The 27,863-nt window shown below is 36.4% G+C and overlaps 1 protein-coding gene across 1 annotated transcript in view; it reads left to right on the forward strand.

Moving 5' to 3' along the window:
* Nucleotides 1-27,863, forward strand: part of dock1 (dedicator of cytokinesis 1) — a 432,222-nt gene that overhangs the window by 85,357 nt on the left and 319,002 nt on the right. Inside the window, exons 6-11 of the mRNA XM_052026984.1 lie at nucleotides 3,676-3,824; nucleotides 6,297-6,432; nucleotides 19,233-19,390; nucleotides 23,445-23,526; nucleotides 24,817-24,952; nucleotides 27,502-27,574. Of these exons, the coding sequence (XP_051882944.1) occupies nucleotides 3,676-3,824; nucleotides 6,297-6,432; nucleotides 19,233-19,390; nucleotides 23,445-23,526; nucleotides 24,817-24,952; nucleotides 27,502-27,574 (734 nt within the window). The remainder of the gene's footprint in view (nucleotides 1-3,675; nucleotides 3,825-6,296; nucleotides 6,433-19,232; nucleotides 19,391-23,444; nucleotides 23,527-24,816; nucleotides 24,953-27,501; nucleotides 27,575-27,863) is intronic.

The raw sequence follows: 27,863 nt of genomic DNA on the forward strand, positions 1-27,863 counted from the left end.
ATTGTCAGCGAGGAGGAGATGTTAGTACCGATCCGCACTGACTGTGTCTCCTGACCAGGAAGTTGAGGATCCAGTTGCAGACGGAGGTACAGAGGCCCAGGTTTTAAAGCTATTAGTACTGAGGGGATGATGGTGTTGAAAGCCGAGCTATAATCGATGAACAGCAGCCTAACGTACATTTTGCTGTTGTCTAAGTGCTCCAAAGCAGAGTGGAGAGCCAGTGAGATTGCATCTGCTGTAGACCTGTTGTGGTGGTAGGCAAATTGCAGCGGGTCCAGGTCCTTGCTCAGGCAGGAGTTAATTCTAGTCTTAACCGATCTCTCAAGGCACTTCATCACAGATGTGAGTGCTGCTGGGTGATAGTCTTTGAGGCGGCTCACCCTGCTTTTCTTGGGCACCGTTATGATTGCTGCCCTTTTAAAGCAGATGGGAACCTCAGACTGCAGCAGTAAAAGGTTGAAGATATCCTTGAACACTCCAGTCAGTTGGTCAGCACAGGTTTTCAGTACCCGGCTAGGTACACCAGGGACTGATGCCTTGCGAGGGTTCACCCTCTTGAAGGATGTTTGGACATTGGCCTCCAAGACAGAGATCACAGGGTCACTGAATGCTGTGGGGATTCGCACAGGTGTACTGTTATTCTCCCTTTCAAAGTGTGCATAAAAGGCATTGAGCTCATCAGGGAGTGAAACATCACTGCCATTTATGCTGTTAGGTTTCACCTTATAGGAAGTAATGGTGTGCAAACCCTGCCACAGCTGTCATGCATCCGATTATGTCTAACTTCACACAGAATTGCCTTTTTGCTTTCTCGATGGCCTTCTGTAGGTTGTACTTGGATTGCTGGTCTTGAACGCCACAGATATAGTCCTCAGCAGACTGTGAATCTCCTGGTTCATCCAGGGTTTCAGGTTTGGGAAAACTTGGTATGTTCTCAAAGGCACACACTCATCCATGCAAGTCAGTGATGGCCATGGCATATTCATTCAGATCTGAAGATGAATCCCTGAATATGGTCCAGTCCACCAATTCGAAGCAGTCCTGTAAATGCTCCTCTGCCTGGATTGCCAGTCATGAATGCCACAAATCTAGCCCTCAGCTTCTGGTTTGGAAAAGCTCGGCATAGTCATTCAACTCTGAAGATGAATCCCTGAATGTGGTCCATTTCATGAATTCATAGAAGTCCTGTAAACACTCCTCCACCTCCCTTGACCATACCTTTGCAGTCCTCACCACTGGTGCTGGGGTTCTCGGTTTCTGCCAATGTGCCAGGATTAGAAGTACACCCAGATGATTAGACTTGCCAAAATGTGGGCGCAGGATGGCATGGTAAGCGTTCTTGATGGTGGTGTAAGAGTGATCGAGTGTGTTGGTTCCTCTGGTTCTACAGGAACATGTTGGTGTTAGTTGGTCAGAGACTTTCTTTACGCTAGCCTGGTTGCAATCCCCTGTGATGATCGGGAAGGCATCAGGGTATGCTGTCTCGTGACTGTTGATCACGGTGCTCAGCTCCACCTCCAATGCCAGTTGGACATTTGCCAGGGGTGGAATGTACACTGCTACCAAGATGATCGTAGCAAACTCCCTTGCCCTTGGCAGATAGAACGGATGACACTTGACCGCCAGATATTTCAGGTTGGGTGAGCAGGACTGAGACAGAACTGCCGCATCTGTGCATTACGATGAGTTAATCATGAAGCAGACACTGCCGCCTTTGCCTTTACCTGATGCCACTGTCCAGTCCTTATGGTGGATGGTGAAGCCTTCGGGCTGGAGCGCTGTGTCCAGAGTGCTGGGGGTGAGCCATTGTCTCTGTGAAGCAGAGTACACAACAGTCACTGATATCCCTCTGGTAGTGCAGTCTTGCTCTGAGCTCTTCAACTTTATTTTCAGAGACTGTACATTAGCCATTGTGCATGATGAGGAAAGCATGGCACAGTTGGACTGACTATCTGAAAGAGCTGACCTTGTTCTTCTAATTTACGATGCTGCATCTAATGTACTACAATATACAATTTAATGTAACCTAATGTATAAGTCACACCTTAACTGCTGTGGTTAGATGAAAATACTTAAATTCTGCACAAAACAAGACCGTATGACTAATAGGGTCTGTGTTGGTCTTTAAGGGAACAGTTTAGTTACTTATACTTTCCTGTTCTTTTTCTGTATCCTTTTGAATCTTCTTATTGTCCTCCATTGACTGTGTATCCTATCATGTAGTTCTTTTCAAATCCTAATCAAGCCCTAATTACTGCATTTAATAAAAACTTGTAATATACTACCACGGTTAGGGAATTGGCAAGCTAACAGAAAACAGAGTTAAATGAGTTGTTTTCATGTTGCCAGTCTTCAAGTACTGCAGTTCTCCATTGATCAGAGCTAGGGCCTCAGTTACTTACACCCTGCACTAATGACCTTCATGAAGGGGAAAATATATTATCGTCAAATTTGATGATGATGTACTGATAGGTAGGAAAGCAAGTTTTGAGAAGGACACAGAGTCTGCAAATAATGAGTGGGAAAAATATAGCAGATGGAATATGATGTGGGGAAATGTGAGGTTATCAATTTTGCAAGAAAGAGTAGAAAAGCAGAATATTATAGTTACAGTCTTCCATTATCAACACTCATGCAATGTCAGTGCAAGTCTGTTCCTTTATCTCCTTCCTACTATTTGGTGGATTATAAAATATATCAAGTTGCATAATAATCCTGCTATTGTTTTATAATTCCAGCCAAATAGATTCTATTTTTGGAGCCAAAAAAAACTGCTGGAGGAGCTCAGTGGATTGAGCTGCATCTGTGGGAGGGGAGAGGAACTGTTGATGTATCCTACTTGTTTTTTTTCATCCTTCCTTATCTTTCCTGAATAAACAGTATTCAGGAAGATTTAAGCAGTTAAATCTCCTGTTTGGAGTTAGGTCACCATTATCATTACTGTGTCATATTATCATTTAGCTATTTACACCTAAGCAACCTGATTAATTAAAATTTGTCTGTTTACATGCAAGCATTCTAAACCCAATTTAAATGTTTTATTTTCATCAATTTCTGCTAAATTCTGTATTGCATTTAAATCTAATTGTATCTTCTAATTTTCAGTGCACCTTTTTTCCTTTCTCATCATGCCATTTCTTTGTGACCAACTCTTTGATGAATTTGCTATACACAAAAAACGCTGGTTATCCTTTCTGTAGGTATATTGGCTTCAACTCTGTTCAGCTGCAGGCCCATCCATCTTGAGCATCTCTATAGTTCCTACTGCAGGACTGGTCCCAATGTTCTTCTGTCTTGTACAATTTCTAGCCATGCATTAACTTGCCATATCCTTTAGTTTCTATATTAACTGGCATCTGGCACTGGAAGTAATCCTTCTTAACATCTGGCTGCAAAGCCTCTTTCTCCTTATGTTTTAGGTATCAACATGGATCATCATGGTCTTTCCCCTTTGCTCAGAATGTCCTGCACTAGCTTTTTAATATCTTGCCTATGAAATGTGCCAGCTCCCTCTCAGTTAAAAACACAAAAATATGTAACTCAAAAACTAATGTGAACAATGCTGTTCAATTTTGAGATCTGGTTGTTAACCGTTAATATTGAATGATATTAGGAATTATTCTGCAAATCTAATTGTTTCTTGCATTTAATTTCCTTAAATCTATCTTGCTTTAGATTAACAACCAAGACATGTTCAGCCGAGTTAGGAACATGATGTATGATCTTATTGAATGGCGATCACAGATACTTTCTGGAACACTCCCACAAGATGAGCTGAAGGAACTGAAGCAGAAAGTCACTGCCAAAATTGATTATGGCAACAGGTATATCTAGATAAGTTAACATTGTCTTATGTGTAGAAAAACTGGTTATTATATTCCAAATGAAATATTGGAAATGCTAAATACAAATGATTAAAATCCTGTAGTTTTTTTTAATGAGTATTTTAATTGAAACACTGGTTTGCTGGTCATTCTCTTCAGTGGGGCAGTTTATATGTATTTATGTCCATTTTTAATTTTACTCAATTTTCCTGACGTTCTATGCTGGTTTTATATAAATTGTCTGATTATGTAATTATGAATCAATTATTTAAAAAGAAATGGGTATTCATCTACTGCCTTCAAATTGGGTACGGTCACCTTTGTACTTTGCTCTATTCCAGGTGATATCTTCAAACTCTACTCCTAGATCACCTAAACCTTAATTATTTTTGTTAACTCTAAGAGTAATGGTTCTCCAAGGATTCTAGCACCTGTGGAAAGAGAAATAGACTTAATATTTCAGGTCGAAGACCCTTTGTCAAAAATGTTAACTCATATTTTCTTTCCATAGAAGCTGCCTGACCAGTTAAGTGTTTTCAACATTCTTGTTTGTATTTCAGTTTTCCAGTATCTGCAGCTTTCTTGAATTTTATATCTAAACAAAGTTGATTAATATAATACTGACGTTGGGTTTTATTAATGATCTGAAAATTAAAAAAAACTGCAAATGCTGGGAATCATATAAAGACAGCTACCATAGTGGACAGAGTCTTCAACTGCAGTTCATCTATTTCCTGCACCTCTGGTCTCACTCCATCTCCTGGATAGAGCAAGAACAGAATTCCCCTGGTTCTTTCCTTCCAGCCAACCAGTCTCTACATTCAAGAATCATAATTTGCAATCTCTGCCAGTTCCAACAAGATTTCACCACCATGCATATCATTCCCTACCCTCCCTTTTCAGTATTTCGAAAGGATTGCTCTCCGTCTCCACTTACCTGTTTCTCATTTTACAGCACTTTACCTTGCAGCTGCAAGAGATGCAATACTTATCCTTTCACCTCCTTTTCCCACCATCAAGCAGTCGTTTCCAAGCTAAGCAGTGATTCATTTGCACATTTTCCAATCTAATGTGCGCATTTGGTGTTCACAATGTGGACTTCTCTAAGTTGGAGAAACCTTGCACAGATTGAGTGATCGTTTCGCAGAGCATGTATTTTCAGTCTGCTGGTTACCTTCTATTTTAATTCACCATCCCACTCTTACTCTGACCTTTATACAATGTGGCCTCCTGCACTGTTACAAGGAGGCCCAATGCAAGCTTGAGGAATAATATCTTTCATCTTGGCATGTTGCAGCCTTCAGGACTCAATATCAAATTCTCCAACTTTAAGTAATTCACTCTTCCTTTATGTTTTTTTATTAATGCCATGTTTAGTTAAGCTTCAAAACCTAATTAACTTTATTCACTATGCACATTTTCTACCTCAGTAATGAATGAATTGAAACTGTTCTCAATATACATGTCATCAACATCAAACTGTTATCTTTATCCTCAGTCATCACAATGATCTGTTCTATGAAAATACATATGCAAATTTCTTTTCATTTTTAAAACTATTTTTAAAAGGCTCATGTCCCAATAGTATGATGACCTTCAGAAATACGTAGAAAGCAAATGAATAGTTTCGCGACAAAAGCTGATTCCGTTGTGCAGCTGCATAATAGGCTGTTTGTGGCATAAATTTGCATGTTAACATTTATAACAATGCACACAAAAATGATTTCAAAATTATTGTCTCTGTTATTTTAATGAACAACAGGTGTAGAACAATAGAATGTATTGATTAACCCCAGCAATGAAGAAGACCTTCTTAAGGTCATTCTGTTATGGAATTAATTTATTTCTATTTTTGTACATACTATCCTCCTTCCTTTGATATTGTTTGGCATAGTGGACCTAAGTTACAGAGAAGAATATCAATATTACTGTTTTAAGCCATTGCTAAAACAGAAAATGCATGGTGGAATTAATATGTTCTTATTCTAGTTACAAGTCATGACTTGCAAACTTATCAAGGGAATGCAAGCGAAGGCCTTCTTTATGTTCAACATTGAATGCATTTATCACTGAGAGCACTATTCATAAATGCTTTTTTATATATGATATGGCAAAAATATGTTGGTATGTGATTTGTACACAAAAAAATTAGTTAGTTTCTGTGTAGGTGAATGGGAAAAATCATCTTTAGTATAATGTTTACCAAAACACCAAATTGTGGTGGAGTAATATCCAGCAATGTAACAATATTTTTTTACAATCCAGGTTCTTGTGAGGAAATGCCCACAGCACCAATGTGCCCAAAGTTGGGCACTACCATAACATATGCAGACCTGTTTACAAAGGGAAATTATGTAAAAGAAGAATTATTATATGTCACTATGGATTATGCTTTTGCAGGAGTAAAGGTAGTTTTAGAAGGAACGCTATTCTACTTTTAGCCTACTGACATTCTGTTCTAATTAATTCTAGAATCCTTGATCTAGATCTGGTGGTTCGAGATGAAGATGGCAATATTTTAGACCCTGACCAAACCAGCACCATCAGTCTGTTTAGAGCTCATGAAGTAGCATTGAAAAGGATAGAAGAAAGAATCCAGGAAGAAAAGGTAAGTAAAACAAACAGATAAACTTCTGGAGTGTTCTGATTTTGTTTTTAATATTTAGACATAGTCTGTTAATTGTGATTGTGGGTCAGGGTTCTTGCAGTAAGCACATCTTTTGTTTTAATGTCTAAATAAATAATGGATGATTTTGAGACTTGCTTAGAAAATGTCTGATGTGCCCTTTAAACCTTCCACATTCTACTTATAAATTGTAATCAAATGAGCAGGCTATTGTAAGACTGACCACCGAGATAAAGCTGGAAATTTTCCAATTAATGCATACAACTTGTCTGAAGTACTTGGTAAGTCACATCTAGGTACTGTAAATCAATCTGGAAAATATTTAAATGATTGTTGTGATCAAGCATAAGAATGATATAGGAGTTCCACAGAATTCCTGTTCCCCATGATTTCTATTTTATTTCATAAATTTGTCCACATGTAAAGTCATTAAAATGGCTACATTATTGACTACAATTTAAATGTAAAAATAGTGTGGATGTAAAATGTTTAATTGTAAAAATGTTTTAAGAAGTTTGATAATAAACTTTAAAAATATAATGATAGACAACCACCAACTACGACCCACTGCTGCTCATAAGGAGTGGTAACATAGATCCAAGGGTGTTTCAACAGCTAAAATCTTTGATTCCCTTTGAATGTGTTTCCTGTAAACTGTCAGTTGAATTCATCTAATTTCCCACATGTGTCTCTGTGCAGGCCAGGATAAAGAATACTTTGTCATGCCTGTTATTCATAGTACTTCCGTGGTTAAACTAGGGTTATTTAAAGAAATAACCTCTGTTCAGAAATGTACATTTCATTATGTTAAAATATTCCCTACTTGGCAGAAACCAACGAGGATGAGCTTGATTTTTATTTGTAAGAAATTAATTGTTGATTACAAAGCCATAGCTATTGTATTTGTAATGTGAATTTGGATGATTCAGTAAATAAGGTTTATGGCTGGGTAACAAATGAATTTCTATCAGCCATCTTTAGTTGGAATCTCCTGATGCTCTGTCCAGGTCTTCAATTCTCTTGATGCAATATCTTGAATGATTCTTCTTTTCCCTCCTTGAAACAAAGGAAAACTAGATTTCTCAGTTGATCTGCAACAGTTCTTAGGCTGTCTAATGAAAGGCAGGGTCCTAATATAGGGTTTCGACCCAAAATGTTGACAATTCTTTTCCTTCCACAGATTTTGCTCCGATCCTGCTCGACCTGCTCAGTTCCTCCAGCAGATTGTTTGTTGCTAGTGAAAAGTACCTGTCTATTTGCAGGAATATGCAAAATTCTCAAAACTATTGTTGAAGAAAAGTATTTCTGAATTGGTGCTCCAAATGCTGTTTACACTGCTTTGTATTTGTTATTAGGTTTCTATGTTTGAGGATTGCCCTGTTTCATTTATATTCCATGCTGCTATGCTTATCTGCGATCTTAACGAACTTCTATTATAGATTATATTTTAACCCATTTCCTGAAGTTGTTTATTTTATGAAATCTGGAGGATAACCAAATGTTGTGATATATTTAATTACTAGATAAAGGGAAAAGTTTCTATTTGACCCTGAGCTAATGCTTAGTTGGACCCTATTTACTGGTTTGTTTTGACATTAGATGAAATGAGCTGTATAGAATGCAGAGTGTTAATAGCAATGGACGTGTAGAGTTTACCAATGATTTTAAATGATTTATTTCCAGTGATCTGAGCAAAAGCCAAGAGGTGCAGCAAGAAAGACCATAAGTTTAGGGAAGGATTTCAAAGCGGTAAGGGTAGAAGTGCAAGTGAATCATGTCGATAAGTTTAATGGCAGGCTGGACGGGCATGTGAGGGGAAAGTGAGTAGGTTTTGTTGATGGATATAAATGAGGAAAGAAGAGAGGAATCTCATGGAGCATAAATGCTGATTGGGCTGAAAGATCTACTTTTGTGCTGCATGTCCTATGTAGTTCTGGTGCCTGCATCAGTCTGAAGGTACTCTGCAGTATTCTTCCAGTTGTGCAGAGACTTGATAGTTGTATGCTGCATATTGTACAAGCTAATAATCTGAAGACAGCAGCAGGTGCTCTCAGGTACTTGGTCCAGTTGTTCAATATTTTAGAATCCTCTAATTAAAGGTGTGCCATTTCAAGTGGCTTCCTTGCTCTGACTGTTTTTGACATTTTCTGACTTGGTGGGATAAATTTCCCTTAATCTTGCCTTGAGACTTAGAACTAAGTATAAAGAGGTGCCTTGAAATTTGCAGAGTGAACTATGTGACAGAACTTAATCAAAAGTCTGATCATGTTCAAGTCATGCACTTGTGGATTTATGGACTCTGATACTCACCTCAAGCAGATATATTCCTCTTTCCTTTTCCCCCTATCAATTGAGGTGATGTTTTGCCCTAATTTTACTTCCTCCTGTTTCTCACCCTTGCCTTTCCTCTGGAAAAGAATAATCATCAATAACCTTCGATAATTACTTTTACGTGAGCAAATCCTTTTGGAGAGAGTTTGGGAGTTTATGTTCCTTCTGTCCTGGTCCCGAAAGGCAAGCAATCTTATGCCAATCCTGTGGCACTTACCTACTTGTTGGAAGATAACTTGCAGATGCCTGTTAATGATATTCTAGTTACAATGCACTGCATTGCAAAGTGACCTGCTGTCAGGTTATTTAACATTTTAATACCGAATGTGTGGATAATATTCCCACACTGAAGATTAAAAATTGTGTAATAGTTATCAAAGTAAATTTCTCATCAAGACTTTTAAAAATGTAATAATATATTTCAGATGCAGTGGTAAGGGGGCACTGAGCAGTAGCATTGCAGCAAAATAATTTGTTTATGCCACATATTTCATTCTTCAATGACTGTCCTATGTAAACATAAAACCTCACTGTGGAATTTCTGTTTTCAATATTTCCTGTCTGTTCGGTGACATTTTGCAGCTGCTTGGTGTATGACTTTTATAACCTCCTGAGTATGTTCTACATGATAACTATTATTGTATTTTAGTTACTCCAGCTTTGTTTTAAAATAGAGCCCACATAACTTAAACTGAGTTGATGTAATGCAAATTACTTACAATTTTACAGTGAAGAATTTGCTTTTTTTAAAAAAAAAGCCTTTTCATTATATAATAATAGTAATAGGAGAGTGGTTGAGCTTATTCTTAACTTGCTAAATAATTCAACATTTTTCTATTTTGTCATTATTAGTATGCTTTTTATATTTTGTGCTGTTTCCTTAAGATAACACATATACATTGAGCTTGCTCTTATTTCCATTAGGTTGTGCCTCCATGAACCCTGAAAAGAGTCTGGGAAGATAAAAATGTGCTGTTCATTTTCAGAAAAGTTTAACAATGCTTGTCTATGAATGATCCAATTAGTCTTCAGTACTATGCAAAATAAATAATAGCTGCTTATCAAGAGTAAACTTAACAATAGCAGGGTAGAGAAAAAATAATTTGGATTTGGAAGGGGGCCAAACCAGTGTTGTTTCTGAAGACATGACATCACAAGTGAACTGTGATTAGACTTAATTGCCTAGAAATTGGACCCTTTTGTGTCTATTCTGAATGCACAAATCATGCGTAAAAAGACAAAATTTGCCTGTTTTGGAAGTGTTTGAGCTCATTTCTGGCTTCTTTAGAAGTCTTTCACCCTAATGTAGAGTCATTTGTCCATTATTTTTACCATGTTATGATATCATATACTTGCACTGTTCATTTTAATGAATGACAATTAAACAAGTTCAATAAAAGTAGTGAACTGTGTGTGATTTAAAGAGCAGTTTATTGTTCCATGTTTAAAAATCCTCCCATGAATTTTTTATTTAAAAAAGCATCAATGCTTTAGACCTCTGTAAAGATCATAAATTCTCTGAATTATTAAGTGTAGTTCACTGACCCTTTGATCTGTGGACCTGATGTCTGCTGCTGTTCATGGGGAATTGGGGCCATCAATGATCATAGTGCATCATTGGGCCCGCTTCTAGTCGGGGAGAAGGGATCTTCCCTGGGAGACTGATACACAGTTTTCCCCTTTCCACATTTTCCACAATCTGGCAGCTGAAGACACGGGATCTCTTTATGAGCAATGTGGGTCAGTACATGAATGACATGCCAGCTGCCTGTCTAGCAAGCAGCTGCTGCTTGTGAAATTGCACAGATGGGTTTTAACACTCTTAAAGGGGATCAATCATGATAATGATATCTTAAAGTAAGGATGCCCCAATTTAGTAGTTTTTGTGATTTCTGACTTGGAGATGGCACCATTTGCAGCACCCATTTAGTGAATAAGAAATACTAAAGTCCAATTTCTAGGCAAATGGGTGTTGTGCTGAGGCATTCCTTTGTGCATTAAATAAAATTATGCACAAAAGGCTACAAATTTGACTTAGAGGAGGCTTCATGCCCTCTGCCTTCAGATTTCTGAATGGTCCATGAACTCTACTTCATTATTCCTTTTATTGCACTATTTATTTATTTTGTAATTTATAGTAATCTTTATGTCTTTGCACTCTATTGCTGCCGCAAAACAACAAATTTCACATCATACAAGTCAGTGATAATAAACGATTCGGATTCTCATCCTTGGAGAAATTTTAAGTTTAGCATGGAAGTAGAGGCGGTTGATGATGTACTTTAGTAATCTGTTTTGGAATCACTGCTATTTTTAATTTGCATTGAGAAACTAGAAGTAGATTTCTTATTGCAGGTGCAATGACCAGGAAGAAAGTTGAATTTTCAATAAAATTCAAAATAATTGTGGAAATATAACATTTTTAGCATTTGAAGTTTTTTTAACCACTGAACCTGATCTCATTTTGTGTCTTTTTGTCAAGAATCTCTTAATACTATTCATAAATTAGCTTTGAACTGGCGTGAAAGGTGTTCAGGTTCATATTTATGTTATGAACCAGCAACAAAAGAAACACTCTGAGTCATGTATAAGCGTTTAAAACTACTTTATTAATAACTACTTATGATAATAAGAAAAATTAAAAGTAAAAATGTTAAATCTTAAACATTAACCCCAAAAACTAAACTTGTAGTGTGTGTGTGTGGTAAATTCCCAAACTCCAAGTCCAGGAATGGTTCTTAAAGTTCAGTTCAGCAAGCCATAAGGTGAAACGTGAGCAAAGGCTTCTTCAACAACCACCATTGACTGAAGACAAAACGTAGATGTAGAGAGAAAATAGAGGGTAATTACGAAATCCAGATGTTCCACTTTGGAACTCATACGACACCTCGGTGTCTACTCAGCAGTGACTATTCCACTGCATCTTCCTCACCCCGAAAGGCTCTCAAATCATGGCTGTCCACACAAACACCTGTTTACTTCTACAGGTCAACAACAAAGTGAACTCCACTGCTTTGTTCCGAAGTATCTGCCACCCTGAAAGGCATCTGAATTGTGACCATACACACAGATACCTGTTTCCCTCTACAGGTTAATGACAAAGTAGAGTCCACCGGATTACTCCAAAAATCCATATGTGGATTGTAGTGACAGACACAGTTACCGTTTTTCATCCATTGATAGAGACTAGCAGGCTGGTCTCTTCCCCCCACCTTTCAAAAATATCATTACGTCCTTTATCTTCTGTTGTCGTAACCATGCCAACACACACACACACACACACACCACTATGCTCTACCTTAAAGGGACATTCACCAATAGTAACCTAGTCTGTAACAATTTATCACCAAAGAATACGGCACATTTACCCACCATTCTTGTAAGTAGAGAAACTTCTGTTCGATTTAGAAGCCACCAGTATGAATCAAGTTAAACTTATGATTCTAGATCCAAAATTAAGTCTCAAAAAATCATTGCCATCTCCCAAACATTAATAGGGACTGAACGGCTGACCCTGCTTACTGTTTTGCTTTTATGTTTATGTATGTGGCACAATTAACTATATGGCTTACTATTCTTTCCACAGCTTAAACATGTTAGCAATTTCAGATCAAAGATATTCAAAATGGGCCATCGGTTTCAAACTAGATCTATTAACTCTAATATTTATGCCAGCAGCTACTTAACAACGTCCACTTACTAAACTAGAAAAGTATGAGTTTTCACAATTGTGGTGTAAAGATTAAAGAATTTTACACCTTAAAATTGCTCATGATGCATGGTTCATTGCTTTCAAGTTATCCTCTGTTCTGAATTTCCAATCAGACATCAAAGCATATTTTGAGTAGAAGATCTGGAGCCCTCACAATTTGACAGCTATTTCAGTTTTTTTTAAAGATAATATTTTTGTCATTTTATGTCAGGTAGTATTAAACTAACACTTTTTTTTAAAAAGAAAACCTTTTGGTTTTATTGAACAAAGCCCTTGTAGATGGAACATTAAGATTTTTGACATGAATTTGTCCAGTTGCATGTAAAATTTGTGGTTACTAATCTGTCCTATCTAATTTTTACATTTTATCATGAAAACTAAATAGTATATGTGCTCTGAGTAGTTGATATTGCTATGACATTTTGTGAAGGTGCAAACTTTATTTTGGAGTAAAAGTGAAAATAATTTAAGAAGTTCCCTTTCGTAATCTTAAATTTCCTTCAAAAAGGTGGCCATATTGGATATTATTCCAATCTCTTGTTTACTGATGCATGGATGCCTTAGTAAACAGTGAAATGATAATGGAATTTTTTTTGCAAAATAAAGATGATTTGACAATCTTTTTATAATTTTGCTGATCATAACAAACAATAGGAATGCCATCCTGTTTGCCTGTAAGCTGCAGCTTTATTACTAAAGTTTAATTGTAGGTTTTATTCGTAGAGTTGTAATATATGACCTTGCGAGCAGACAGAAAATGCAGAGGAAGTAAATACATTTTAATTGCTGTAGCTTCAGGACTCAGCTACTGATTTAATTCAGCAGTTAAGCATTCTATTGATTTTTGAAATAGTTTAGTGTATCCAGCTATATAACAGTCTGATGCTAGAATCTCTTGGCTAACAATCTGTTGGAAGTGTTGACACCCTCAGAATACAACTTCTGTTTAAGATTTCGCCTAATAATCGCTACTTAACTGTAAACTCAATTTGTTGGCTGTTATATAAGGAATTGATGGCATAATGCAATACGAAAAGACTTACACAACAATGTCGAATGCACAAATCATTATAGTCATAATTACATGATCATTCCATTGATCAGATGATCAACTTGTTAGGTTCAGTGACCCAAAAACATAATGTATAATTTTGGATACGGTAGTTGGATTCTCATTAGAATGCATGGTAAAATTAGCTTTTTAAACAAAAATTGGATAATTTTTCTTTGCCCACTCCCGCAACAATCTTCTGTCTGTGCTATGGCTATGCAAAAGAATGAATTAAGACAAAACACAAAAAATATTGAAAAGGCGATGCCATTGAATTTCTGATGGTTTTCTGTGAATACATTTGTACTTGGTGGAAGTTTACACATTTATGCCTGTGACATACTTGAACAGATATGGGAACAAGATTTAGCTTCAAACATGAAATCATTTTCTGAAAGTTGCGTGTTCATTACTGGTGCTCTGATATGCTTTGCCACAGAGATAGTTTCGCTCATCAGATTGACTGAGTGATGAGAAGTTCTATTTTTTTCTATTTGCAGAGCAATTATAAACTTGTTCTTGATGAATAGGTTTATGATTTCATTACACATTTGGCCCTGAGAAAATTTAACAAATGACTTACTGGTATTTTTTCTGCTGATGTGACATATTGCTCTGAACTCAAACTTTTCTGTTAATAGAAATTGCAAGAGATGTTCCTCCTCTCAGAAGTATTTTGTGTTCTTTTCTAATGCCTCACAACTACAATATGAATTTGTTATTTATAAATGTGTCTGTGATTTCATTATACATAATGCTCTAAGGGAATCTTTTCCCAAGATTGTCCGCTGATATCAAAGTTGATAAAATGTGTTCCATGGGACTGTTAATGGAAATTGGAAAATATTTCATGCCTTCTTTCTCATTTTGCGTTCTTTTCAATAATATCTTGTGAGTGCACAATTTGAGATTCTTCTTGGAGTATGGATGCAGTGGTTTGGAGGTAGGGAGTAGGCAGGGCTTGCTAATAAACAATCTGTGTACTATGAGATTGTCAAAGCTTAATAAATTGTTTCTTCTTTTATTGTTAATGTAGCTGTTATTGCTACTTTCAAATTTAATCACAAAGCCTTATTTATCCCAAACATTCAATCTTTTTTCGTCCCGAGCATTCCAAAGTTTACCACTCCATAAGTTAAATTATTGTGCAAAAGTTTCAATGTGAATAGATTTAAAAAAAAATTAAAACGGAAGCTTTACTCAGAAGTTTTTAATAGAAAATATATATTTCTGCAGATCAGCATGTATAATACAATAAATACTAATTTGACTATTTTGGGTGTAGCCACCAATGGTCATGCACTAGCAAATAGGACGAGACAACTTAACCGTAGAGAAGAGATATTTTAGTGAGGAGGTTCCTGTGAAAATCTGGAAACTTAAAAACTTGGAAGAGCATTTTAAATAACCGTTGGAACTTTGCAAGTTTTAAGTTTTCATGTTTATTCATTAGGAGATTATAGTGATTATTTTTTTAAGGGAACTTCCTGTCTGAACATTGTAATTGGTCCAGGAATTAATTATTTTTTTCTGGTGGAGATAATAAACTAGAATAATTTTGGACCTCATACATTTTGTTGTAATTTTTCAGAGAGTGAACTTTTTTATTGGATTCAGCTATATACATCCGTTGGAAAGCTATTTCTTGTCAGTGTGGAAACACACAGACTGCACATGCTGGAATCTGGAGCAACATACAAACAAACTGCTGGAAGAACTCAACAGGTTAACCAGCATCTGTGGAGGCAAAAGGATGGTCGATGCTTTGGGCCGAGACCCTGCGTCTGGAACTTTTGCCTCCACAGTTGCTGCTTGACCTGCTGAATTCTTCCAGTAGTATGTTTTTTAATCTTGTCAGTATATCTTCTTTTTCCATTCAAGGGATGTGAGTTTTGCAGGCTGAGCCAGCACTTAATTGCCCATTCCTAATTGCCCTTGGGAAGATGGTGGTGAGCTGCTTTCTTGAACCGCTGCAGTCCTTAAGGTGTGGGTTCTGATGTGGCTAATGAGGCCATATGGGAACCAGTGACTCTTCCATAGTTGAGGCAGGTGGTGGCTGAGGGTAGTTTATAAGATAGCACAATCCTTCTGCTGCCTCTTGGTGCTCCTGATGTGTGGCTTTGAGGTTCTCAATGCTGTTCCAAATGCTCCTTAGATAGTTATGGAAAAGGATAAGGTTGGCCCTCAAGTTAAGGTTTTGAAGTGGGGGAAGGCTGACTTCAATAGCGTAGGAGAGGACCTGGCGAAAGTAGACTGAAAGCAGATTTGATAAATTAACAGCTGACAAGTTGGGGTCTTTTAAAAGAGTTCAGGGCCAGCAGGTTCCAGTAAGGGTGAAAGGCAAAGATGGCAAGATTAGAGAACCTTGGATGACAAAGGGTATTGAAGGTTTGAAAAGGAATAAAATGAAACATCTTGCAGGTATAAGCAGTCGGGATTGAGGGACTCTCTTGAGGAATAGAGAATGTACAAGATAGAACTTAGGAAAGAAATTAGGAGGACTAAAAGGTGCCATGAAATATCCTTATCAAGTAAGATTAAGGAGAACCTTAAGACATTCTGTAAGTATACCAGGAACAAAAGAGTAGCCAGGGAAAGAGTGGGTCTCTTTTAGGGACCAAAGGGGTAATATATGTGTGGAGCCAGATGATGTGGGTGAGATCCTAAATGAATACATCTATGTATTCACTATGGAAAATGATGAGTTCAAGGAGGGCTACATGAATAATCTGGAGTATGTTAGTATTAAGAAGGAAGAGCTGTTAAGTGTCATGGGACTGATAAGGGCTAGATGAGATATATCCTAGGTTGCTCTGGGAAACGAGGAAGTCAGTAGGTACAGCCCTGAGATATGTTTATGTATCTTCATTAGCCATGGGTGAGGTGCCAGAAGACTGGAGGACAGTGACTGTTGTTCCTTTATTTAAGAAGGACAGTAGGGTAACTGCTGGCTGATGAACATTTTATCAGTGGTACTGGACATTGGAGAAAATCGTAAGGACAGAATTTATGCACATTTGGGAAGCGGGGCTGATCAGGGATAGTCAGCATAACTTTATGTGGGGGAAATCCTGCCTCACGAATTTCATTATTTTTGAGGAGGTAACTAAGAAGTTTGAATGCAGGGTGGTACATATTGTCTCAATAGACTTTAGTAAGGCGTTTGACAAGATCTCACACAGTAAGTTGTTTCAGAAAGGTAAAGCACATGGGATCCAAGGTGAACTGGCTAATTGGAACCAAAATTGACTTGGTGATAGGAGGCAAAGGGTAGTGGTTGAAGAATGTTTCTCTGATTTGAAGTCTCTGGCCAGTAGTCTACTGCAAGAATTGGTGTTTTATGTGATGTATATTAATGACTTGGATGTGAATGTAAGAGGTATGATTAATGAGTTTGTGGATGACATGAAAGTTGGAGGTGTTATGGACAATGAAGGTTGTCTTAGACTACAGCAGGATATAGATCCGATGGAAAGTTGGATGGAGCATTGGCAGAACTTGAACTTGACAAGTGCAAAGTGATTTTGGGAAGTCAAATAGAGGTAAGACATATACAGCAAATGTTACAATGCTAAGGAATATCAAAATCAAATTAGAGTTTATTGTCTTATGCACAAGTACATGGATGCACAGGTGCAATGAAAAACTTACTTGTGCCAGCATCATAGGCACACAGTGTCATATAAGCAGCATTCCCAGGAAAAATGTACATTATACACAATTTTTACAAGAAAGAACACAAATAGAACAAAACAATAAGTCCATTTTAGTGCAAAGTGCTCTAGTGTTGCTATATTTTAGTGATTAGGGTTGTACCTGTTAGTTCAAGAACTGAATGGTTGAAGGGAAGTAGCTGTTCTTGAACCTGGTGGTGTGGGACTTCAGGCTTCTGTACTTCCTGCTCGATGGTAGCTATGAGAAGATGACATGGCCTGGATGGTGGGGATCTTTTATGATGCATGTTGCCTTCTTGAGGCAGCACCTTATGTAGATACCACTGATTGTGGGGAGGGATGTGCCCATGATGTATTGAGCTGAGTCCACTACCCTCTGCAGCTGCTTGTGTTCCTGTGTTTTCGAATTGCTGTATCAGACCAAGATGCAACCAGTCGGGATATTTTCAACAGTACCTCTGTAGAAGTTTGTTGGAGTGTTCGGTGACAAGCCAAACCTCCTCAATCTCATAAGAAAGAAGAGATACTGGTGCACCTTCCTTGTGATTGCATCTATGTGCTGGGGTCATTTGATATGTTAATGCCCAGGAATTTAAAGCTGCTGAGTCTCTCCACCGCCACTCCCCCAATGTAGTCTGGCACATATTTGCTCTCCTTTTCCTTCCTGAAGTCAACCATCAGCTATGACATTGAGCGAGAGGTTGTTGTTGCGGAATGTTCATGAACAGAGGGACCTTGGGGTTCAAATCCATCGCTTCTTGAAAATGGATGGTGAAAAAGGCATATGGCATGTTTGCCATCATAGGTTGGAGCATAGAATATAAAAGCTGGGATGTTATGTTGCAATTTCACAGAACTCTGGTTAGACTGGACTAGGAGTATTTTGTGCAGTTCTGGTTGCCACACTGTAGGAAGAATGTGGTTGTGCTGGAGGGAGTGCAGAGGAGATTTGCCAGGCTATTGCCTGCATTGGAGGACTGAAGTTATGGGGAGAGATTGGATAGCTGGGCTTATTTTCTCTGTAGTGAAGGAGGCTGAGGGGTTAATTAGTAGAGGTATATAAAATTGGAAGAGGCATAGATGGGGTAGATAGAATCTTTTTCTGATGGTAGAGTTAGCAAAAACAAGAGGGCGTAGGTTTAAGATGACAGGAAGCCGTTTTAAAGGGAATTTGAGGGGAAAATTTTTTACACTGAGTGCCTGAGGTGGTGTTGGAGTCGAACACAATGACAGGAACTTAAATAGCAAGGCATAGGACTGTATGGGCTTAATGCGAGCACATGGATTAGCATAGATGAGCAAAAAGATCAGCATGGATGTAGAAGGCCGAAGGGCCCATTCCTCTGCTGTATAACTCTATGAATCTATACCCCACTTGAAGCAACCATGCGCCAGAGGTTCTTGGGACTTGCTCGGGATGTTGCACTTCTTCAAGAGAGCATTGAGAACATTCTTGAATCTTTTTTTCTGTCATGATTTCCACGAGAGAGATCGGAATACAGTGTCTATTTCAATGCGGTCAGCTGAAAGTAACTAGGGCCTTAATATCAGAGACACTGGTCTTGGGGAAGGCAGTGACATTGGTTTGCTTCTCCATTTTGGAGGATTTTGTGGAGACAACGTTGGTATTTTTCCAGCACCTTGACATACCTGCTGTTGTTAGTCTAGATCTTAGAAGCATACAAGTGGGCAGGGGACATTTGCATGATGGGTCATGAATGTGGTGCCAGATCTTAGATTTTGACCTTGAACTTATTTTTTTCTTAATAGATATAAGGCTGTGATGGCATATTGAAGGTGACTGTGAATTCCATTTAAAAAAAACTTCCTGTTTGAGCATTTTAATTGGCTTCAGGAAATAATGATCATTCTTTCAGCTATCTCTTAGCATTGTATGTAGTTTTGCTACTCACTTGTAACGTGCAGATAAAATACTGAATTGATGAAAGAGGCTAATGGAGTGCATGGTATGTCCTTGGTGTCTAAAATAACCTTTTGTTTGTCTTTCTTGCAGTCTCAGAAGCATAATATTGACATAAACAGACAAGCGAAGTTTGCTGCCACACCTTCTTTCAGTCTGTTTGTAACTCTGAAGAATGTTGTCTGCAAAATAGGGGAAGATGCTGAAGTCTTGATGTCTTTATATGACCCGATTAGGTCTAAGTTTATCAGGTTGGTGGTTAGCTTAATTTTGAATAGTGTAACTTGAGGATATCCTGAATAACTTTTCAGTTATCTATCTCTTTGACTAAAATGAAAAGATACTTCAGTTAAAATTGTCTATCTTTAAAAACTGAGTAATCAATGGATTCCACGACAAGGACATCTAGTTAGAAGTGTGCATTCTCTTTTATATTTACACAGGGCAAGCATATTTAATTTTATGTACATTAATGCATTGTAATAATAGTCATTTTTAAAAGCATGAAAGTTGGATTATGTTTGCTCACTTGGAAAATAGTGAATCCTGAGTTATTGTATAGCATCTTACTATCATAACTCTTCAAAATAAGGTGGCTGTGGAATATTGCATTCATTATGTATAGTGCTACTTTGTGATTACTATTATTGTAATTCCAGACAGAAGGCTGTTTTGTAATCTGAAGAACAAAACCTGAATCACCTGAATTTCTTATACTCCTGTCAGAACATTCATCAATAGCATTTTTTGTTTTGAAATGTTAATTGAAATCCATTCTACATTCTCTTTTAGTTAGATAAATTGGGTTACGAGAAATAGAAATTATGAAAAAGATGCAGATGTGCAATCTGATTGTATTGCATTTGGGCAGGTAATTAATTTGCATAGGAGGAGAAGGTCATTTGGCTCCTGCACAATTTTTAGCCATTCTGTTTATTTGCTTGTGATTCTTTTCCTTTGATATATTTTACTCAGCAAAGATCCTTACTCTTGAAAATTTCAATAGACCTAGTGTTATCAGTAAGAACATTCCAGTTTTCCCTTGGCCATCAGGAGGAAAATCAGGTAGTATTTTCCCAAATAAAGGGCATGTTCTAATGTTCCTTCTAGTGTTATTCTGTTCTCGTTTCTATCACTAAAGGAAGTAGTTTATGTCTACCCTATTAAACAGATTAGTTAGACTTCTCCTTAACCTTCTGTATTCAGCAGAGTATAAGACATGTTTCTATACCAGGCCTTTCTAACTTAAGGCTTTAATTCTTTGATATGATTGTGCTGCAACTGTACTCTAACCAGCCAAGGTCAGCACTATCCTTCCTCAGAAGTGGTATTCGAGAGTGCAGATGGAACCAAGATTCTGTACTTCAATCATTTTATATTCTGGCTTCTTTAGCATTAATTTTTAAAATGACATTTTCTAACAATGTTTTGGTGATTTATATACTTGAACTGCAGATCTTTACAATTCCATTATTTTCAGTCCTGCATTATTAAGGGAGTATTTAGATTTGTTTTGCTGGGTCCAAACTGGAGGAACCTACTACCTTACAGGGTTTTATCCAACTCATTTTACATATTGATGTCCTAATATAATTTCCTGCTCCCATCCATGGAACTTCCTTTACCTCTTGGTATAATTTGCAAACTTAAGATATACAAAACTCTGCTCCTTCATCCAAATTATTATTTGGGTGGGGTGGATGGTATAATCATTTTGGAAAACTTTGAGGTGACTCGATGTTGCCTAGCATGTGTGGTTGATGACAGCTTTGTGCAAAGTAAATGAACATCCTGAAAAGCAGAGTAGAACGATGATGATTGTGGATTGACTAATGGAATTGTTCCTGATGTAAACAAACAAGGTTGCTGGACAAGTAGAATTGGAGAGAAGAAAATGAAGCAGTTGCAATTTAAGGCTCTTAAGAGAAGTGACGTTTGTTATGCATTTAAGCCTGGATGGCAACAGGAGGGAACGAAGATGAAAATGCGTGATGGGTTGGAGGGGGGCAGTCATCACGGGAAGATTGGTAGAAAGCATTGCTGGACAATGGAAGTATTGCAAAGGAGGAAAAAGGCTTGAAATTAAAAATGGAGATGGAAGGTCAGGACTCAAATCTCCATCAGCAGCCAAAGTGTACAGTGACAGTGCACATGTAAAGTGAAGTCGGTAACATTCAGAGTGAAAAATAGGGACAGAGAAGGTAGTGGTAATACTTAAGCAAGAACTTGTTATTACTAAATTATTTCTTAGAAAAGCTGATTTCAATAGGATGGGATTGGCTTCAAAACAAATCACAGATATTAAGGCTAAGGGTAGTTACTTTGATTGGCAAAAGTTGAGAAAGATCAGTGTCAAGACACTTATATTCACATTTGACTTGGAAATCCCACATAGTTTCAGAATTTACAATAAAAACAGTAAGTTGGGATTTGTAATTAATTTTGTGGATGGTCTGTGACAAATTTGATGTGTTATTAATAAATTGTCAGAGTAGGGTTGTGGAGGTGAGGAGTCATTCTTTTTCAACTTTTTATTAGTTTTCAAATTAATACAGATTAATATATAACATCAATGTTTGTACATGTAATACAAAGAGATCAGGAGAACAATCATGGCATAGATAATCATAAAGAACAATAAAATATTGAAAAAATCTGTAGATCCCACGATCTCTTAGTAAATGAATATAACATAAAAGAAAGGAAAGAAAAAATTTATTATATATATAAAAGAAAAGAAAGAAAAAAAATCCCCAAATCAATAAGAAAAATTATAAACAATATATCAAACCAAACTAAACAGAAAAATTTCAAAAAAAAAACAAAAAAAAGAAAAAAGACTGGACTGAAATTTCTCAGTAGAAACAGAGCAATATTATGTTGTCAACTCTGTTCCACTAAATTGGAAAGTTATTGAAAGGGGATCTATATCGTGAAAATATTGAATAAATGGACAGGAGTCATTCATTTGGAAATATATAAAATGTGTGTGTGTGACATAATACTCTGAGGACACAAAGCAAATTTCTGTAAGTGACCATGCCTGCCCAAATTTACAATTAGGCTTACAATTAACTTCTTTGTTGTGGCACGTGGTGCTACATGATTGAATATTTAACCTTAAGTTTCTAAATAGGATAAAGGAGCAGAGCAGAGTAGTTTTGAAGTATAGTTAAAATTAACTGAATAAGGGGAAAGAAAATCTTAACAAATCTACTCAAACTTGTATCTAGAGGAATATATTTTAGAAGTACAGAAATACTAAACTTCTATCTTGCCTTGGTTAGACCATACTTGCATATTGTGAGCAGTTCTGATGACATAACTGTTGATGACTCACTGTTGTCATAAGTTGTTGATGTTGACTTGATGTTAGGCCTCAGTCAGGAACTAATGAGTGGGACTTGGTCAATCAGAAGTTCAGGTTTTTCTCATTCCTTGCGTTTCCCAGCTAGTTGTGGGCCAATCTAATAAAGTTCTAGAGACACTAAAAAAAGCTGCAAAAAAATTATTTATTAGTTTGATAAAAGATTACAGGCTGAAGCTACTTTAGAAAGTACAACTCTGAGGGGAACATAATTCAAGGTATTAAAATGATAAAAGGGTTTGATAGAGGGAGAAGATGTTTCCACTTGTGGGGAAAGTCAGAACTACAGGCCATACCTACCAGGTAGTTATTAAGAAATCCAGTCTGGTACTCAGAAGAAATTTTTTAACCCTGGCAGCAATTGGGTATGGAATTCACTTTTGTAGCAATTGGTTTAGACAAATAGCACGGATAATTTAAAGGAAAGTAAATATGTAAATAAGAAAGAAAGGAGTAGAGAAATGTGTGACTGGGATTAGCTGAAGAATGACATGAGGAGGCTTGTGTGGAACACAGACTTGTTGAGTAGAATGGCCTGCTACAGTTCTGTAAAAACATGATTCTCAAATGTTTAATCAAAAATCATTTACCTCTGGGTAATCCTATTTATTCTTCAAATGCACCACGGTTCTGCTTCCTATCTTCATTTTCAAAAGTAAATGCATTTTGAATGTGACAGTGCAAGCACATTTAAAAATCTTTATTTATCACAAGTACCTGTACCCATGGTTTAATAAGATTTCTGTTTTTGAGAGTATGTATTTTGCATGCTTAGCGAATCACATTTGAAGCTATCATAATGATTCCTATTGCTAAAGTGAATGAAAACAAAATTGCTTATTTTAATTTGCTACCTGATGCTCTAATAGTAAGGACTAGGAAGGATTGCATGTGTACATGCTGAGAATAATATTTACAAACTTGTCTTATTTATATAGTGAAAACTACCTAGTTCGATGGGCAAGTTCAGGCCTTCCTAAAGACATAGACCGGCTAAACAACCTAAGAGCTGTATTTACAGTAAGTTATTCACATTTTTTTTAAGTAATAGTTGATGCTCTTATTTGTATTTCCCCTGTATTTGTTCAGCCTTGGTTTGAATTGGTGTAATATTGCATAATTACAATGATTAATGGTGATGTTTATCCTTTGCTGTTAATTGAAACATTGAAATGAGTTTCAGATTGACCAAGATTCACTTGTGTGTGAATTTAATTTCTTTTGGATTTGATTTCGGTTAAAGGTTTTTAAAAAGGCCGCAATCTGACTATTTAAAATAAAAAGTACGAATACGTTACTGAGACATGATAGGTAAAAAACCAATCTAACGAGAATAATAAATGTTTTTAAAAAAAACCTTAAGAGAAAAAAAACAATGATTTGTAATATTTCATATTTAACAATTTATTGCAAGTATGCATGTAACAAGCCAAACAGATTAGGCACACTGTTGAAAAAGTAAGCTCAACAGATTTTCTCACTTTCTGTTGAGTGACAGTATTGCACCTCAGGAAATGCATCAAATATGTTTATTTCTGTGGTTCTAATCTACAGATGATTTGTTAAAAGAAGTGTAGGTAGCTAGTAATGAGATATTTCCAAAATGAAAACTGTATGTAATCAGAGATTGTAGGGTGCAGTGACTTTACACACCTGATTTATGAAGGTGAAAAAAAAGTTAGGGCCTTCATTTTCCTTTGCTACACATTTCTATACTTATAGTCTCAGACAATGGCTTGAGTTTATAACATAGTTTTAGATATGTTGTTATGTGGAAATACTATCAAATTTGAGTGGACTTTTTGCCAAACTTTTAAAGTAGCATTTATGTGAAGAAATGGATAACAATTGTATGGAAAATTGTCAGTTTAAGCTTGGCTCAGATATTTCGTAAGGACAAGTAATTTCATTGTGATGCCGTTTTCCTTCACATCAGTTCTAGTCTGATGATCAGATGTCTGAATTGAAAAATTAAGGGTGTTTTAAGAACTTTCTATTTCGTGTGTGGACTTGTTCACACAAGTTTGTGTGCTTGTTCTTTGCATAACATTTTAATCCATTGTAAAGCTCTATTATTGCTCAGCTAGAAACAATATCAAGATATTTATCAGGCAATCTGTATAAATAATTAAATGCCTGCAATGCTTATCTTGGGTAAGATGAATATGCTTCTCACCGTTTAAAATGATTTTGGAATATATGGGTGAGTCAATATCTATAAAGGGGGAAGAGAGGTTATGACATTTTGTGCATACACGCTTCTTAAGAGATGCTATGTTTACTTGAATTATTTCCTATATATTTTCATAGGACCTTGGCAGTAAAGATCTTAAAAGAGAAAAAATTAGCTTTGTGTGCCAGATTGTCAGAGTGGGTCGCATGGAGCTGAAGGACAATAATACCAAGAAATCTACAACAGGGCTGAGAAGACCTTTTGGAGTGGCTGGTAAATGCTTAACCATATGATAATGAACAGATAAAATAATTTGCAAAAGGAAAATGGATAGACAAGTACTTTATTTCTGCTCTTTTATTTATTTCTGGTTTCCTCCAAATGTCCAACTAATTTAATAACCAGATAGGGTATATGTAGGCTTCAAGTTTTTCCAAGGCTTTTATTGGATGATAAATGTAACTTTTCATTTAGCCACAAGAAATAAAGGGCTTAGTTGTCAGTTGATAAAGCAAATGAGCAACTCATTCAAATGAGCTGATAGGGGTGAATTTCAGAAAATGTGATCAAAGGATATGGGAACTGGGTGTGCAGATGTGATGAAGGCTATTTGTATGCTTGTGGGTAAGCCCCAAGATGGACAGGTTGTTCAAGTTTATTGTGTCATAGGCATAAATGTATAAATGCCATGGAAAATTAGCCTTTTGCAGCAGCACAGTATGTTACAATTGGGCAAAATAGTTTATTTGTGCATTGTAATATCTGAATGTATGTGCCTGGAAGCTCTGATAAATGGAGAGCACTCCTCAAAAAAAAAAGTTGAGTCCAGCATGGCGTTTAAATGCCGTTAAGAAAAAAAATCTTGCACACTCCCTTCAAATATATCAAAACATTTTTAGTTTAAACTGTCTTTTAAAAACATTGTTAATGAAAATAGTTTAGATTTCTTTATCTTTTAGCATGATGTAACAGTTTTTTTGCATTAATGATTAATAATTTTCAGAAAAAATGTAAACAGTTTACAGTTTGCAGTAGGGTTCTGCCAAATGGATTGAAAGTAATTACTTTTACTCTAAAGTGGAATGTGCCGACATGCGAAGTATATTTATAAGGGAAGAAAAGAATTGCACTTTATACAGTAAATCTCTGATAATCCATTCAGAAAGCCCCATGCTCCCTTCTACCCAGCTGGGGCCTCAGTTTCTTTAAGCAGGTTCCCATATCCTATTCTCCCTTTAAATTTACTGGGTTCACTGGGAAATTTATTACACTGTGTAACATTAAAAAAAAATGATGAATTAAAAATGTGTTCAGTATTAATATTCAAATAAAATCCAATTGTCAGAAAAGTTGCTAACCTGGTGCTAACAAAGTCCTGAGGATTATCAAAGTTTGATTGTATGTTACAAATTAATGTTTTTTTAAAAACAAGAACATAGGTGCAGTAAATTGTGGTTATGTTACTGAGTTACTAATCCAGGGACAACTAATTACCTAGAGAAGTGAGTTCAAATCCTGCTGTAGCAGTTGCATAATTTAAGTTCATTTAATTAAATAAACCCAGAATTAAGAGCTAATGTCAGGAATTGTGAAAGTAAAAGCAACAGTCTGTTGTGCTAATTCATCTTGTTCGCTGTTGTCTTTAGGGATACAGCATTTGTCTATCCTGTCTAGCCTATAAAAGAGCCCTCTGAAATGTCCTAGCAGATCACTCAGATCAAAAGCAATTAAGAATAGGCACTCCAAACTGTCTGCATCCTGTAAATGAATACATAAATAAGTCTAACCAGGAAGTGTGGTTTCTGTAAGATATCACCTGTTTAGCTCTTTGTAAAGTTTCTCAATATTTTCTATAAGTAATGTATTTAAGAAAAGCATGCTAGTAAAGGTTTCAGTGCTGAGAAAGCTACTGAGGAAAACTCTAAGAACCTAATTGGTAGTTGCTTACAGTTTCTATAGATAGTTGTCATTTAATATACTGACTTCTTAATTGTTATTTAGCAGTGGTCCTAGTATGTGCTACTTTAATATTTCTGGGGAAAAAACATAGTTAAGATTCTGAAGTAATCTTTTCAGCTTGTATTAATACAAGATGAAGATTGTGTGATAAAATTCTTGGGGAAAAATAGTGGAGAGTCAATTCATCAATCATTGTATTGGGATTTAAGGTATTAAATGATGTTCATGTTCTAGTTAATAAATTGTTATTCTTGCCATATACTGACAGGCATAGAACATTTGGGAGATGGTGAGTTGTAGCATACCCACAGTCAGGCTATGCTACATAAAGACGGATTTGGTCAGTTCTGTGTTGAATGCAGATTTGTTTGGTGTTAAATCAGGAATAATTTCAAAACCTTTTAGTAATGGTGTGTGATTTAAATAATTACAAAATGTTAAGTTAGTTATGGGATACTATGAGTACTCTGGCACACTATCAAAGTACAAGGTGAATGAATTGAGGACAATAAATTATATATTGATGATTTAATTCTGCCAAAAGTACATATTGGAGGTGCTAACATGATATTGATTCTGCTAACCTTGTGTGAATGTGGGAATGACTAGTCCTACATTGGGCTTGAATGCAGTTAATATTAGTTTGGGATTGTGTTTTTTTTTGACTTGCCGGAGACTTCAAATAGCCCAAGATGGTACTATCCAAAAATTGCTTGTCCCTAAGGAGTAAGTTGATGTAAATGAAAATGCTGAAACTCCAATTGGTTTCTGTAACCGACTCTGCCCACATTTCCCAACTTTCAAATAATTGAAGGAAACTTTCTTGCAAGAAGGCAGATACAGTTTTCTTATTATTATTTCAGTTATGGATGTCACTGACATAATTACAGGGAAAGTCGATGATGAGGACAAACAACATTTCATTCCGTTCCAACCGTAAGTAGTACTAAGTCTTGGTAATTCAAATTTTCAGTCAAAAGTCAGCAGAGTTAATTTTGGTGTTTTTTTGGCTTTAAGTGTAGAAATTTGTCCTTGTGCCCCATTCTGAAATTTGGTTCCATTGAAGTCAATAGTATTGCATTTTGGAAGCACAGTACAAAATGCATGTGCTATTGTAATATTCATTTAGCTTTTCCGGATTTTTTTCACTTTGTATTTTACATGCATTTTTTCTGTATTTATTCAACAATCTTATCAATTTGAGGGTATTTGGAAATGTTTGATT

Source organism: Pristis pectinata, chromosome 12, assembly GCF_009764475.1.
Source record: "Pristis pectinata isolate sPriPec2 chromosome 12, sPriPec2.1.pri, whole genome shotgun sequence".
Lineage (NCBI taxonomy): Eukaryota > Metazoa > Chordata > Chondrichthyes > Rhinopristiformes > Pristidae > Pristis > Pristis pectinata.